General features: G+C 34.5%; 2 protein-coding genes across 5 annotated transcripts; one reads left to right on the forward strand and one right to left on the reverse strand.

Moving 5' to 3' along the window:
• Positions 1-1,860: 1,860 nt before the first annotated feature.
• Positions 1,861-5,968, forward strand: LOC106756818 (nascent polypeptide-associated complex subunit alpha, muscle-specific form). 4 transcript variants are annotated; one of them, XM_014639417.2, is made up of 10 exons: positions 1,862-2,152; positions 2,269-2,460; positions 2,533-2,811; positions 3,165-3,199; positions 3,647-3,745; positions 3,874-4,027; positions 4,144-4,281; positions 4,364-4,785; positions 5,048-5,390; positions 5,519-5,649. In XM_014639417.2, exons 1-10 carry the CDS (start codon positions 2,029-2,031, stop codon positions 5,521-5,523), a joined length of 1,791 nt encoding a protein of 596 aa, XP_014494903.1. In that variant the 5' UTR covers positions 1,862-2,028; the 3' UTR covers positions 5,524-5,649. The 4 variants fall into 4 exon arrangements, with proteins under 4 accessions (XP_022634918.1, XP_014494903.1, XP_014494902.1 ...); XM_022779197.1 differs by having other exon boundaries at positions 1,861-2,152; positions 3,874-4,024; positions 5,048-5,968; XM_014639416.2 differs by having other exon boundaries at positions 5,048-5,968.
• A 1,615-nt stretch (positions 5,969-7,583) lies between these two features.
• Positions 7,584-9,395, reverse strand: LOC106757214 (40S ribosomal protein S23). Its single transcript, XM_014639835.2, has 4 exons — positions 9,267-9,395; positions 8,196-8,351; positions 7,972-8,098; positions 7,584-7,870 (listed from the first exon to the last, which is right to left on the reverse strand). Exons 1-4 carry the CDS (start codon positions 9,269-9,271, stop codon positions 7,730-7,732), a joined length of 429 nt encoding a protein of 142 aa, XP_014495321.1. The 5' UTR covers positions 9,272-9,395; the 3' UTR covers positions 7,584-7,729.
• Positions 9,396-11,729: the final 2,334 nt, after the last annotated feature.

Below are 11,729 nucleotides of genomic sequence, written 5' to 3' on the forward strand. Positions count from 1 at the left end.
TATGTAAAGTGAATATTTGTTTAAAAATCATTATTTCTTGTCTAATCACGTGATAGCATGACAACGTCCGTGCATGGAGGAGCAATCCACTTTCGATTCATGTTGGGGTGAACGATAGAAGTGACTTTGATAACGACGCATCCTGTGTTTGGATGGAAAAGAAAAATAGAACAATGTTAATAGCATGACTGCCGATATTGGTGGCAATAGTAGACATAGGTGGCAACACTACTATGACTTGATAGAGAGACTTGGTGTTTTCGATAGGTTTCCTGTATGTTGAAGAAAAAAAAAGACAAAGTGAAGATGTAAATGCCGATAATAATGGTGACCGATTAGCATTGTCTTTGGTGGACTAAGAAAACTTGAAAGAAAGGCCTTAGAAAGATACAAGTGAGATAAAAAATGAAAAGAAAAATCTCACAAAAGAAAATTTAAGATATTTTTTTTTTAAATTACACGTATAAACATGATATTATACATTTAAAAAAAAAAACTATTATTAAAGATGGATTTAATGCAATACTAAAATATAAAATACATTTGATATGAACTTTTAAAAATACTGAATTCCAATTTCAATCTATCTTGATTAACATTCTTCCTTCATATTGTTTCACAATGTTTTAAATAAATTAAAAACAAGTGTAACAAACCACTAACAGTAACTAATTTTAGTTAAAAAAACCTTGTCGATATTAATTCAAAAGAATGAATTTCAATTGAAAAAGTAACCTGATTATTACTCCTGATGATATTTATTTATATTTAATATATAAGTGAATATTAAACTAAATTTTACATGTCAAATAATATAAATAATTTATCAAAAGATAAAGGCTTAATACCTCCATTGTTCCTCATATTTGTATGTCAATCTCAGTTTGGTCCTCAAGTTTTGAACTGTCTCAATTGGGTCATAATTTTTGTAAAAATGCACATATCTTACCCTAACCATTGTCTCAAACGGCGTTAATTGATGCTGAGATGAATTTTTTATTTTAGGCTTAATTCCTCTGTTGGTCCTTATGTTTGTGTGAAAATCTCAGTTCGGTCCTCAAGTTTTTCCTCAAACATTTTACAACATTTTACCTCAACCATTAAGTGTATTGAGACCTGTAATTTTTTTTATGTTTTAAAATCATTAAATTCACGTGGCTATGGTTTTTCTTTTTACTTCCAATCACTTATCACACATTTTCCTCAAGATCTTTAGAAATGCAAACATTTTACAGCATTTTACCCCCAACCGTTAAGTGTATCGAGACGGCGTTAACTTTAGACTGAGTTGTAATTTTTTCTTTTTATGTTTTAAAATCATTAAATCCACGTGGCTATGGTCTTTTTTTTTTTTCCAATCACTGATCACATTTCACTCATTCCTCCACCCTCAAACCGTGAAACCCCCGACTCACACCTTTTCTCCCTCTCAAACAAAAAAATGCTGTCGTTGTCGACAGTTCAAAAATTATGACCCAATTGAGACAGTTCAAAACTTGAAGACCGAACTGAGATTTTCACACAAACATAAGGACCGATAGAGGGATTAAGCCTAAAATAAAAAAATCATCTCGGCATCAATTAACGCCGTTTGAAACAACTTAACGATTAGGATAAACTGTGTGTATTTTTACAAAATTTATGACTCAATTGAGACCGTTCAAAACTTTAGGACCAAACTGAGATTTATACGTAAATATGAAGACCGATGAAAGTATTAAGCCAAAGATAAGCTAAAAACTATAAATAAATCACTGAGAATTTTTCAGAAACGGAAAAAATTACGAACCAGTGGATTTTATAAGATATAATAGGGATGGAGTGACGCTCTTACACTTTTAAATTTTATTTAATTTTAACATTTTCAAAGGATCAAAGTTTTCTTTATTTCCACTGTTTGGTTGAAGTGTTGAAGTGGAATCACTTTAGCCGCTTCTTCAAAGTTCAAAATTTCCAAAACCAAAACCTTTCACACACTCTCTCTATCTCTCTCTTCTTTCCCTTCTCAATTCCTTCGATTAGGGATCGATGATTTCCGAACCTGCGAGTTCCCTGAGAAAGAGGGCCGCCCAAGACCGACGCCTCAGCATCATCGACGTATCTTCCGCCGATGACTCGCTTCTCGAAGGAAACGCTCTCCATCACCATTCAGGTTATATTTATTTTTCTCATTTGAGTACAAAAGACACCGATTCTTCTGAATTATTTGCTCGTTGTATGCATCGAGATTCAAGATCAAGTGAAACGCGTTCAAATCTTTCATTTCAGAAAATCAAGCGAACGGGGATTTATTGTGCACCCCGAACTCGAAGAATTTCGAAGACGCCGCCATCAAAGTCCAGCAGTGGGAGCACGAGCCTCACTCCAATGGCGCGTACGGAAGCGAAAAACCTAAGAAAAATAGCAAATGCAATTTGCGCAAGAGTTTGGCCTGGGACAGTGCCTTTTTCACCAGCGCCGGTATTTTTGTACTTTTGTTACGCTGTTGGATGTTGAGTAGTTTTTTGTGTTTGATTGATACGTGTTTTCCAGGGGTTTTGGATGCTGAGGAGTTGTCTAGTATAATTGAAGGCGTTGAGAAGGATGAGAAGCATGAATTACCTGATATACAAGAGGATGTGTACAAGTCGTGTGAGTCCATATCTACTTTAGCGAGTGATAGTTTGACTTTTGAGAGTGCGGAGGTGGAGGGTGATTTGTTTGAGGATTTAAGAGCTTCAATTCAGAAATCTAGCCGAAAGTCCAGCCCTGCTGGTGCAAAAACTAAAGTCCCATCTTCTCCTGCGGTTCCAGGGTTCCAAACTCATGACTGTATGTCTATGTCTGCACTCTCTGTATTCACTATTCTTCGTAGATCCTTGCAATCTTTTTGCTAATTGGGAAGAACATCCCTAAGTGTAATTTTTGCTAACTAGTTTTCAAAATTAGGAGTTTGTTTTTAATTAACATTATTTGAAATAATTTTAGTCATAGTTGAAACTAAAAATTGGTTTAAGGGGCATCGAATGAGTGGATAAACATTTCCAATGCTTGTTTATCTTGCCTATGTGCTTTCTGAACTTTCTATGAGTCTAGAACTTACTTATTCGACTCATCTTATATTTTGTGGGCTGTTGGTTTATACTCAACTGGTCAGATTATTAACTTCTGGGTTTTGTTTTCAGCTTCCAAAAAAGTTGGCATGGTTTCTCGCAACAAGGTAAATCGCATTTGATATAGAGACTAGAATTCTTTATAACGTTATGTCTATGTTTGAATGATTCTCACAAATACACGAATAGAAATGTTTTTAATGTATAAAAAGTGCGCTGGTTAAGCTGTAAATTGATTGTTTATTTGAATTAAATAATTGAGTGTAATATGTGACCCTAATCCCTTCCCAGAGGTGCCTATTACCAATGCTGGACATAGGTACTGCAGAGAAATGTGCATGATTTTACACACAAAACCATAGAAAGGGAGATGTCAATTTTCCATGGGAAATGGAGATATCTATTCCCTATGGGAAATGGAGGGGACCTCTACTCGTGCATGGTGGTGAATAGGGAAAAATATTTCATGTCCGAAATAGTTTACTCTACTTGCCTCTCATAGCCCCATTTGGTAAATTACAAAATCTGTAGTAACATTTGTATTTATATTTTAGATGAAGGCCCCACCTGGTTCTAAGAACCTAAGTTCAGGCACGCAAGGATTTGGGAAGACAACGAAAAAGAATAATCCTATTTTTCCACAACTTCCACAGGTATGCATCTATAAATAAAACCAATGAAGAGAACTGTTGGCTTTTCTAGTTTGCTTGCTAATGTTACGCATGCTTGTCCAATGAAATATTGAGTGGCTATAAACCTGACTATTTTTCTTATTTTGAAGAAGCCTGCCGCTACAAGGAGAGAGTCGTCTATTTTAAGACAATCAAAGGTACTACCAAAGCCTAGTTTAAGTTCCACAACTTCTTCCAAGAGAGAATCCCTTGGCAATCTACATGTTAAAGCTGAAAGGGACAAGGCAAAACGAATAATTGGTGGTTAGAACTTGCTTTAGCTTCTTCTTCTTCTTCTTCTTTTTCCATTTCTCATTTTGGTAAAATGATTGTCAATTTCTGAATTGTGGTTAAATTTTGTTTTCATTTGGTCTCTTCAGCTAGAGTCAGTTCAGTGACAAAAACATCTGTTGTTGGAGGTTCTCGAGGCATTGTGCCTAAGCCCACACTACCATCCAAATTATCTGCGGGACCGACAGTGCCAACCAGGACTAAATCAGTGGCTTCCACATCTTCCGGTAACAATTTATCTGACAATATTGGTAAATTTTCTTTTATATACTTAAAAATAAGTTATACAAGTCAACCTCATCTGCCCAGATGTTAGAACGCCTTCAAGAATAGCTCCAAGAAATAAAGCTGAACCGGAGATTTCTAGTCTTTCAAGCATGATGTCTGCAACAAAGCTTTCTTCTAGTATTTCACCTGCTAGTTCTATCAGTGACTGGTCTTCGTCAGAATCATCTTCAACAATTTCGATGGCTAAACGTGTATGTAATAGTTCAAGGTCCAGCATCGATAGTGGCTCAACCAGGAAGGGTTTATTGGATGCTGATGCAGATCAAGGTACACATTCTCACATTCCTCAGAATGATCAAAGCTTAGAAAGGCAAGAGGATCAGCATCGTGGGTTAACTAGTCAAAAGGAAAGGACAACTCCTGGAGTGGCAGTTCTTCCTCCAGCTCCCAAGAAACCTTCAGGCCTTCGTCTGCCTTCGCCAAAAATTGGTTTCTTTGATGGGGTGAGTTTTTTTTTTTTTTTTTTATTATTATTTTTTTTTTTATTTATTTGATAGTTAGAATCTGTGTTGGTTAGTGGTTTGTACCATTTTCTTGGAAAAGTTTATAGATTTCATATCATCAGGACTTTGTCCCCACCCTATTTTACTGCTCTTCCAGGTGCAATATGTGCTTCTGCGAATTATGATAATTTACTTATCGCATTGCTTTTGCCATATCTCTATTACTCTGCATATGTTGAGTTGGTATCATAATGTTGTGCAGGTGAAGCCCTTAGTGCGCACGCCACGTGGGGGGACGCAACCACGCTCTGTTGTACCTGGTAACTTGCCAAAACATGGAGCTCTAAGTCCAAATGAAGGCCAACACAAAACAGAACTTGGAAAGCTTCATGATTCTAAATCTATCGTGTCAATTGAAAATACAAAATCCATTAACCAGCAAGCTCCACATCCAAATTCTTTTCTTGAATCGCCAGATGTTGCAATCAAGACATCTAATGGTGCGCAGAATAAAAGCTCTTCCGACCTGGCCTTGGGTGCTGATGAAAATACATCACTCATCCATGTAGTGGAGAAAACTAATCATGATTTGCTACCACTTAAAGGTGTCAATAACCAGGCAAATGCTCATCGTGATGATCAAATTGATAGTTTGAGCAAACAAGTGGGACATATGGACATACATTTTGAGACACGGGAAAAGTTTAACCATGATTCCCTTTCTTTATTGCAGACTGATATCAGCTCCCAAGATGACTGTAATGGTCTGGAGTTATCTAATCACGTAGAGATCATTGATCGTCCTAAGAAAGAGGAATTACTGAAGAGTTCTTCTACTCCATGTCTCCCTGTCTCCCCAACAAATTTCGATGTGTCCGCTTTAGAGAGGAGTCCCTTTGTAGTCAAGGATTCCTTTTGCAATATGGATGGCGTTGTCTTGACAGAATCAACAGTTTCAGAAACAAAATCGACGACCAACTTGCCTGTGCCAGATAGCATTAATATGAAGGAAAACAACTAAACCAGTGACATTGTGTAATTTGAACCATATATTTGCAGTTACTTCTCTGTGCTAAAAGTGTGACTATAGAAGTCTTGGTCTCTATCCAAATCATGAAATGAAAGTCTTTTATAATTTTTGTACACCTTTTACTTTAATGTGACGGTTATTCTTGATTTCTTACCCGACGCATATCGTTTTGAATTTAATTTCTTTAAGCATTGTTATATATAACTTTGTAGAAACCAACATCATAAAAGGAAAGTGCCTTAAATTCATTGAGCAAAACAATCCATTAAGCAAAACACGTGTGGCAATAAATTCACAAAAAGAAGTCGTACTTTTAAAATAATCGGTTTTTTATATTAAAATTCATTGAAATTTCAATAAACACCAGGTTCACAAACACCACATTTGAATTTGCACATGTACCTGGTATATGTTAATCTTCATTGGTAATTTCAACTAAAAACTATGTTCAAAAATTACTAGCTCCATAACAAAAAGGATCACTTAAACATGTTTCTACTAAGACTAAAAAAAAACGAGTCCCAATAGCGCTTGGTAATTTGGATAAAAGGAAAGGAGGCTACCCTAGACTTTTGTTGACATACTGCCTTTCAAAATTAAGCAAGATATTTTTTATGCCTTTGCTGAGTGATGAACCCGGAACGCGTGTTTATTTTTATTTCTTATTTGGATTATCCAGTAGTTGGAGCAAATTTTTCTCTCTTTGCGTGTTTTCAAGTTATGTCTTTGTATGATGCTCAACAGAAACAGAAAAATAAAAACAGTACGAAGAAAACCAATCCAGATTTGAAAGAGAAGAGAGAACAAAACCTAAAACTACGAGGAAGCGAGGTGCGGCGAGAGGAGACGAAATGATAAGGAGAAGAAGGAAGGTGCCACGCTGGCTAATTAATTGAGAAGTAAAATTTGGGTTTAAGTTCTTTTGTTATTACTCAATGGTAAAACGCTGTACAGGAACTAACAGCTTGGAAATTTATCCAGTTAGTTAGAACTTCATAACTGTAAAATTGAATATTAAAGAGGAAATTAAAAGATTATTTGCATTTTAAAAACACATTCAATTTCATTTCCCCACGAATTATAATTTTCATATAATTTTAAAAAAAAATTATAATAAATACAATCTCAATTATGCACCTTAACTAGACAATCTTAGTTGACAGTAAGATAATTAAACATAGTTATGATTAATTAACGGTTGGAATTGGAATTACTAAATTATGATCAAATATACCATATTCACTAATCATTGGATGACTAAGAATAATAATTATTTTTCTCATTTGATGCCTAAGAATAATAATTATTTTTGTCAGTCTGGTTTTCCATAAAACAGTACACACGGGCAAACTTTTGAACTCAAAAGAACTAGTTCATATGATTGAACACGAATCTCTAGAAGAACATAAAAGAAAACAATTTTCATGAAATAAAATTAAAATTGACTAACATTTAAACTAAACTTAAATTTACTAACTTCTTACGGTAAGAAACTAAATACATCCAAAAAATAAGACAGGAAGTTCGAATATTATATTACTGATGGTTAATGCATAATAAAACAGGGACAAAAAACATTTCAACAAGGGGTGATAGCAATTTGCCTTAGTCATAATCGATGCACCAAAAGTATAACTAAATGCAGCTTAAAAAGCATTTGGGAATCAAATTAAATATATATTTTCATGCATTGATATATTCAACTGAATTTCAAGTACGAAATTTTAAAGATTAAAAAACCTTAATAGAGATTATATATTCAAATGAATTTTAAAGGTCGAAGTAAATATGAACTAAATTAAGTTGAGAATATTTGCTATTAGAGATACAAAACCGTCCATAAAACTCAATCAGCTTAATGTAGCAAAATTCATAATTTCTTAATATAAAAAAAAAAGGAGACGATCCACAGGTTTATGACCTTGGCTTCTCCTTCTTCTCCTTGAAAAGAGCCAGGAGAGACACCCCAGAAACTTTTACGACCTTGAATCTGACACCAGGAATATCTCCCACGGCGTGACCTTTTCGTCCAAATCCAGCAATCAAAACCTCATCCTACAACCATCAACAAAACCCATATTGAAGAATGAAAATATAGAAATAAGAACAAGCAAACAGCAAAACAATGCGGATAAAAAGATTGAATAATTACTTACATTTTCTTCGATGTAATTTAAACAACCATCGTTTGGCACAAAGGCAGCGATCTTCTTCCCATTCTTGATGAGCTGAACCCTAGCACATTTACGAATGGCAGAGTTGGGCTGCTTAGCCTCAATACCTCTTAAAATAAAACAACATACAATTTGTTAGTATTAGATTATATAATTAAGTAAGTTCTATACTCGATGATATAGAGAACAAGTTAAAAACATCTTACATTTTCTCGAGAACAATTCCCTTGGCATGGGAAGAACCTGCAAAAGGCTTTTTCCATTCATTGCCAAGATGAGACTTTTTGTATGATTTGTCAGCCCACCTTTGTCTCCTACGGTGGGACTTCAGCTTGCGGGCAGCTCCCATTCCACGTGTTTTCCTGAAAAAGGAAATTAAGAAGAATTAATTTTATATCACTTATGCTCACACAACTAAAAAATTGCTAGCCTTCATAAACAAAAAGGATCGGCAAAATCAATAATATCGATTCTCAGAATAAAGTGACAACATTGTTAACTAAAGAAATAAACAGCATTAATTGGATCTTATGACACTACAACAACATTGGCTCCACCCACTACACTACTGATCTTAAAACAACGAACACATAAAAATCTGTAACACTGTTTTATAAATGAGAAAACTTCCAATAATTTAATCTCAAAAAGGTAACGTAATGGATTTTGTTAGCGAAAACAAATAAAAAGAATTCAATCAGTCTTAAAACACCTAAGCCACCATAACAATTCTACTCCAATATGCAATTATTCCTAATACAATGAACATATAAAATTGAATTGCAGTGCTCTGGTGAATGCAATACCAAACGCACAAATGAAACATCAACCACAATATAGCTAAGCTAGAGATTGAACGGATCCAGAACAATGGAATGTACGATGCTAAGACATGAACCAACTCATACATAACAACACCACCATGACTCACGTTAGAAAAATAAATAGTTAACACCCGGTAGAAACCCTGAGTAAATTTGACTGTACATAGATCTAAACAACCAACAACACATCTATGAACTCAACCACACAGACCACATAATACAAACACCTTAATGATAAAAAAAAAAGAGTTCATAAAAAGGCAACTTATCCTATGTTCTTAAAAATTGAGAAACAAGAGGATTAACGGCGGTGCGAAATTCCAAAGAGAACACAAATATAAAAACTATAAAACACGTGTAGCAATAGAGGAAAATTTTGCAATGGCAATAATTTGTTTAGGGAAAAAGGGATGATAAGTGATAGAGTTGTTGAAAACAAAAAGGTTGCATTACCCCATGGTGATGAAGGTTTGGTTCTGCGCAGGTAGACTTGGGAACTCCGAGAAGATGTAGCCCTAGAAGCAGCCGCAGTGCAAAACCCTAATCCTACAAATGGAGTGTGGTGGTGTTTATATAAAGATTTAAACGTTGAGTCAGGGCCTATATTTCTGAACAATTAGCTTTAGGGAGTTACTCCCTGTACCTCCCCGGTTGCAACCCCCACCCCCCCAATTTTTTTGAACTTTTTTTTAAATACAAAATTAACCTTTATGTTCTTTTTCTTTTTTACCCTTTTACCCCTATTTAACCTACCCTACAGTAACCCCCCTCTTTTACAGTCTCACAGATTCCTCTTCGTATTCCTCACCCCCACCCCACCATTTTGAAACCTCCCTCCTCCAAACTCTGCAACTCTCCCACTCTCCCACTCTCCCACTTCGTATTCTCACTCTCCCACTCCTCTTTGTTTGTGCGGCTGTTGTGCGGTGGGGTTGTGGTTGCTGATCTGGTGCGGCGGCGCAGAGGGTTCTGTGCCGCGGTGTTGCGGCGGTGCAAGGCGTCGACAGGTTAGTTTCTTATAATTTTTTCTTTTTCTTTTTTAAACGTATGCAATGTGTAGTGTAGGATTGGGTAGTTGGTGTTTCTGTTTGAGTTTGTGATCTCTGTGTTGTATTTCTGTGTTGTATCTCTGTGTTGTATCTCTGTGTTGTGCGCGTTGAGGAAGAAGACAGGCACCGAAACGGATGTCGCTGTCCGTCAACGGATGTCGCTATTCCTCGACTGATGTCGCAATCCGTTTCCTTTTTTTTAACTTATTTTAAGCTTTGAACCATAACTATGGGAAGTTTCCTGATGAAAGTAAGTAATTATTCTAACCTTTTCATACATATATTGGCTGCTTGTCTAAATTCCAAAATCTATGAACATGGCCTTGACCCTCTTAGTGACCACGTTTATTAAATTGCAAATTTTGTAAAGTTTCTTTATGATCAGAATCTTTAGCGGTAGGTGCAATTTATGGATTATGCTCTATTTATTTTGCTAACTCTTTTGATTGGTGTTATCTTCAGGATGTTGTATGAGGAAATGTTAATTTTACATGTCAAATGAATCATAAAAGTTATCTTTTGACCTCCAAATATGCACATGACAACACAAATTTCTTATATTAGGGCTTTAGATGTAACTCGCCAAGATGGTTGTTGTGATTTATCATGTGCTAAGAAGGATGTGGCTTTCTTTTGTAGTGNAGAGAATGCCCTNATTATGAATATGTTTAGTCTGAGGAGTTGTGCTTGGTTGTTGCTTGGCGTTGGATTTCTGAAGTTGATCAAATCATTTAGCAGAAAGTTGGATATTGTTGTGTTTAAGCTTTGGTATGACAATATACAGATTAATAGTGAAAAGTCTGCATTTAAAATTAGTGAGGAGCCATGCTCTCTGGTTATGCCATATTCTTAATATGTGCTAAAACTACTTTATGTATAGGGAAAAAATAATAGAGTCTTTTATATTATGTTAAGTTTTTTTTCTTGATCCAAAACATACATTAATGAATGCAGCCAATCTCTCTCAAAGAATCAATTGTTGTATGTTTCTTAATTGAATTGTTGCACCTTGAAGGTATAAACTCTCCTTCAGCATATGGAAAGTTGTTGGGTTTGATTGTGAAAATTTCCGCTTCATGTGTATGCCTTATTTTGTAGCAAAGCAGGTGTTAATGTTTTGGATATAGTTATGTGGGGGTGGGAGAATAAAATTATAAAATTGTATTTCTAAATATAAATTTTTGCTAAAGGATAAAATTGGAATAAAAAAAATAGAGAAAAGGGTAAAAATGGAATGGGGGGTGGGGGTTAAAATTGGGGAGGTGCAGGGAGTAACCCCCTTAGCTTTATGTCAATAAGTTTGGGCCCAGACTTATTTGGGTTCTGGACTGGTGTTGTTAAAGCCCATTTTACTTTGCATTAGCATCGAATTTTGACCCATCCAATTATTCTCATACATGTCGACATATTGTTTGTCTGTAGAATATTTGTGAGTATCCAATCTTATCTCAATCTTAATTTCAATATATTAATGGAAATAATTTATTAGTTTTCAAAATTATATTTTATAATTAATTTATTTTAAAAGTTACTACTATTAAAATAAGTAAAATAAAATGAATAATAACTATGTTAAAATTATTAAATTTTCAAAATTAAAAGAATCATACAGAAATAGAAAACCCATGTGTATTTAATTTTGTATTTTTGTAATATATATAAATGCGATTAGTCATCTACATTATTATTTTATCATGCAATTAGTCATTTAAATTATTCTTTTATTATGTAATTTGTCATTAATTTTTTTTATTTTATTATACACGTGCATGCGTGTGTGTATATATATATATATATATATATATATATATATATATATATATATATATATATATATATATATATATATATATATATATATATATAT

Source organism: Vigna radiata, chromosome 3 (genome assembly GCF_000741045.1).
Source record: "Vigna radiata var. radiata cultivar VC1973A chromosome 3, Vradiata_ver6, whole genome shotgun sequence".
NCBI classification, from domain to species: domain Eukaryota; kingdom Viridiplantae; phylum Streptophyta; class Magnoliopsida; order Fabales; family Fabaceae; genus Vigna; species Vigna radiata.

What these genes read in the sequence shown, in the direction of transcription:
- LOC106756818 (XM_014639416.2), top strand. Translation starts at nt 2,029, where the DNA reads ATGATTTCCGAACCTGCGAGTTCCCTGAGAAAGAGGGCCGCCCAAGAC. An exon ending in TGCCTTTTTCACCAGCGCCG is followed by an intron (nt 2,461 to 2,532) that starts GTATTTTTGTAC and finishes CGTGTTTTCCAG; the next exon opens with GGGTTTTGGATGCTGAGGAG. An exon ending in AGTGGCTTCCACATCTTCCG is followed by an intron (nt 4,282 to 4,363) that starts GTAACAATTTAT and finishes TCATCTGCCCAG; the next exon opens with ATGTTAGAACGCCTTCAAGA.
- LOC106757214 (XM_014639835.2), bottom strand. An exon ending in GGAATTGTTCTCGAGAAAAT is followed by an intron (nt 8,099 to 8,195) that starts GTAAGATGTTTT and finishes TTTTATTTTAAG; the next exon opens with AGGTATTGAGGCTAAGCAGC. An exon ending in TAAATTACATCGAAGAAAAT is followed by an intron (nt 7,871 to 7,971) that starts GTAAGTAATTAT and finishes TGATGGTTGTAG; the next exon opens with GATGAGGTTTTGATTGCTGG.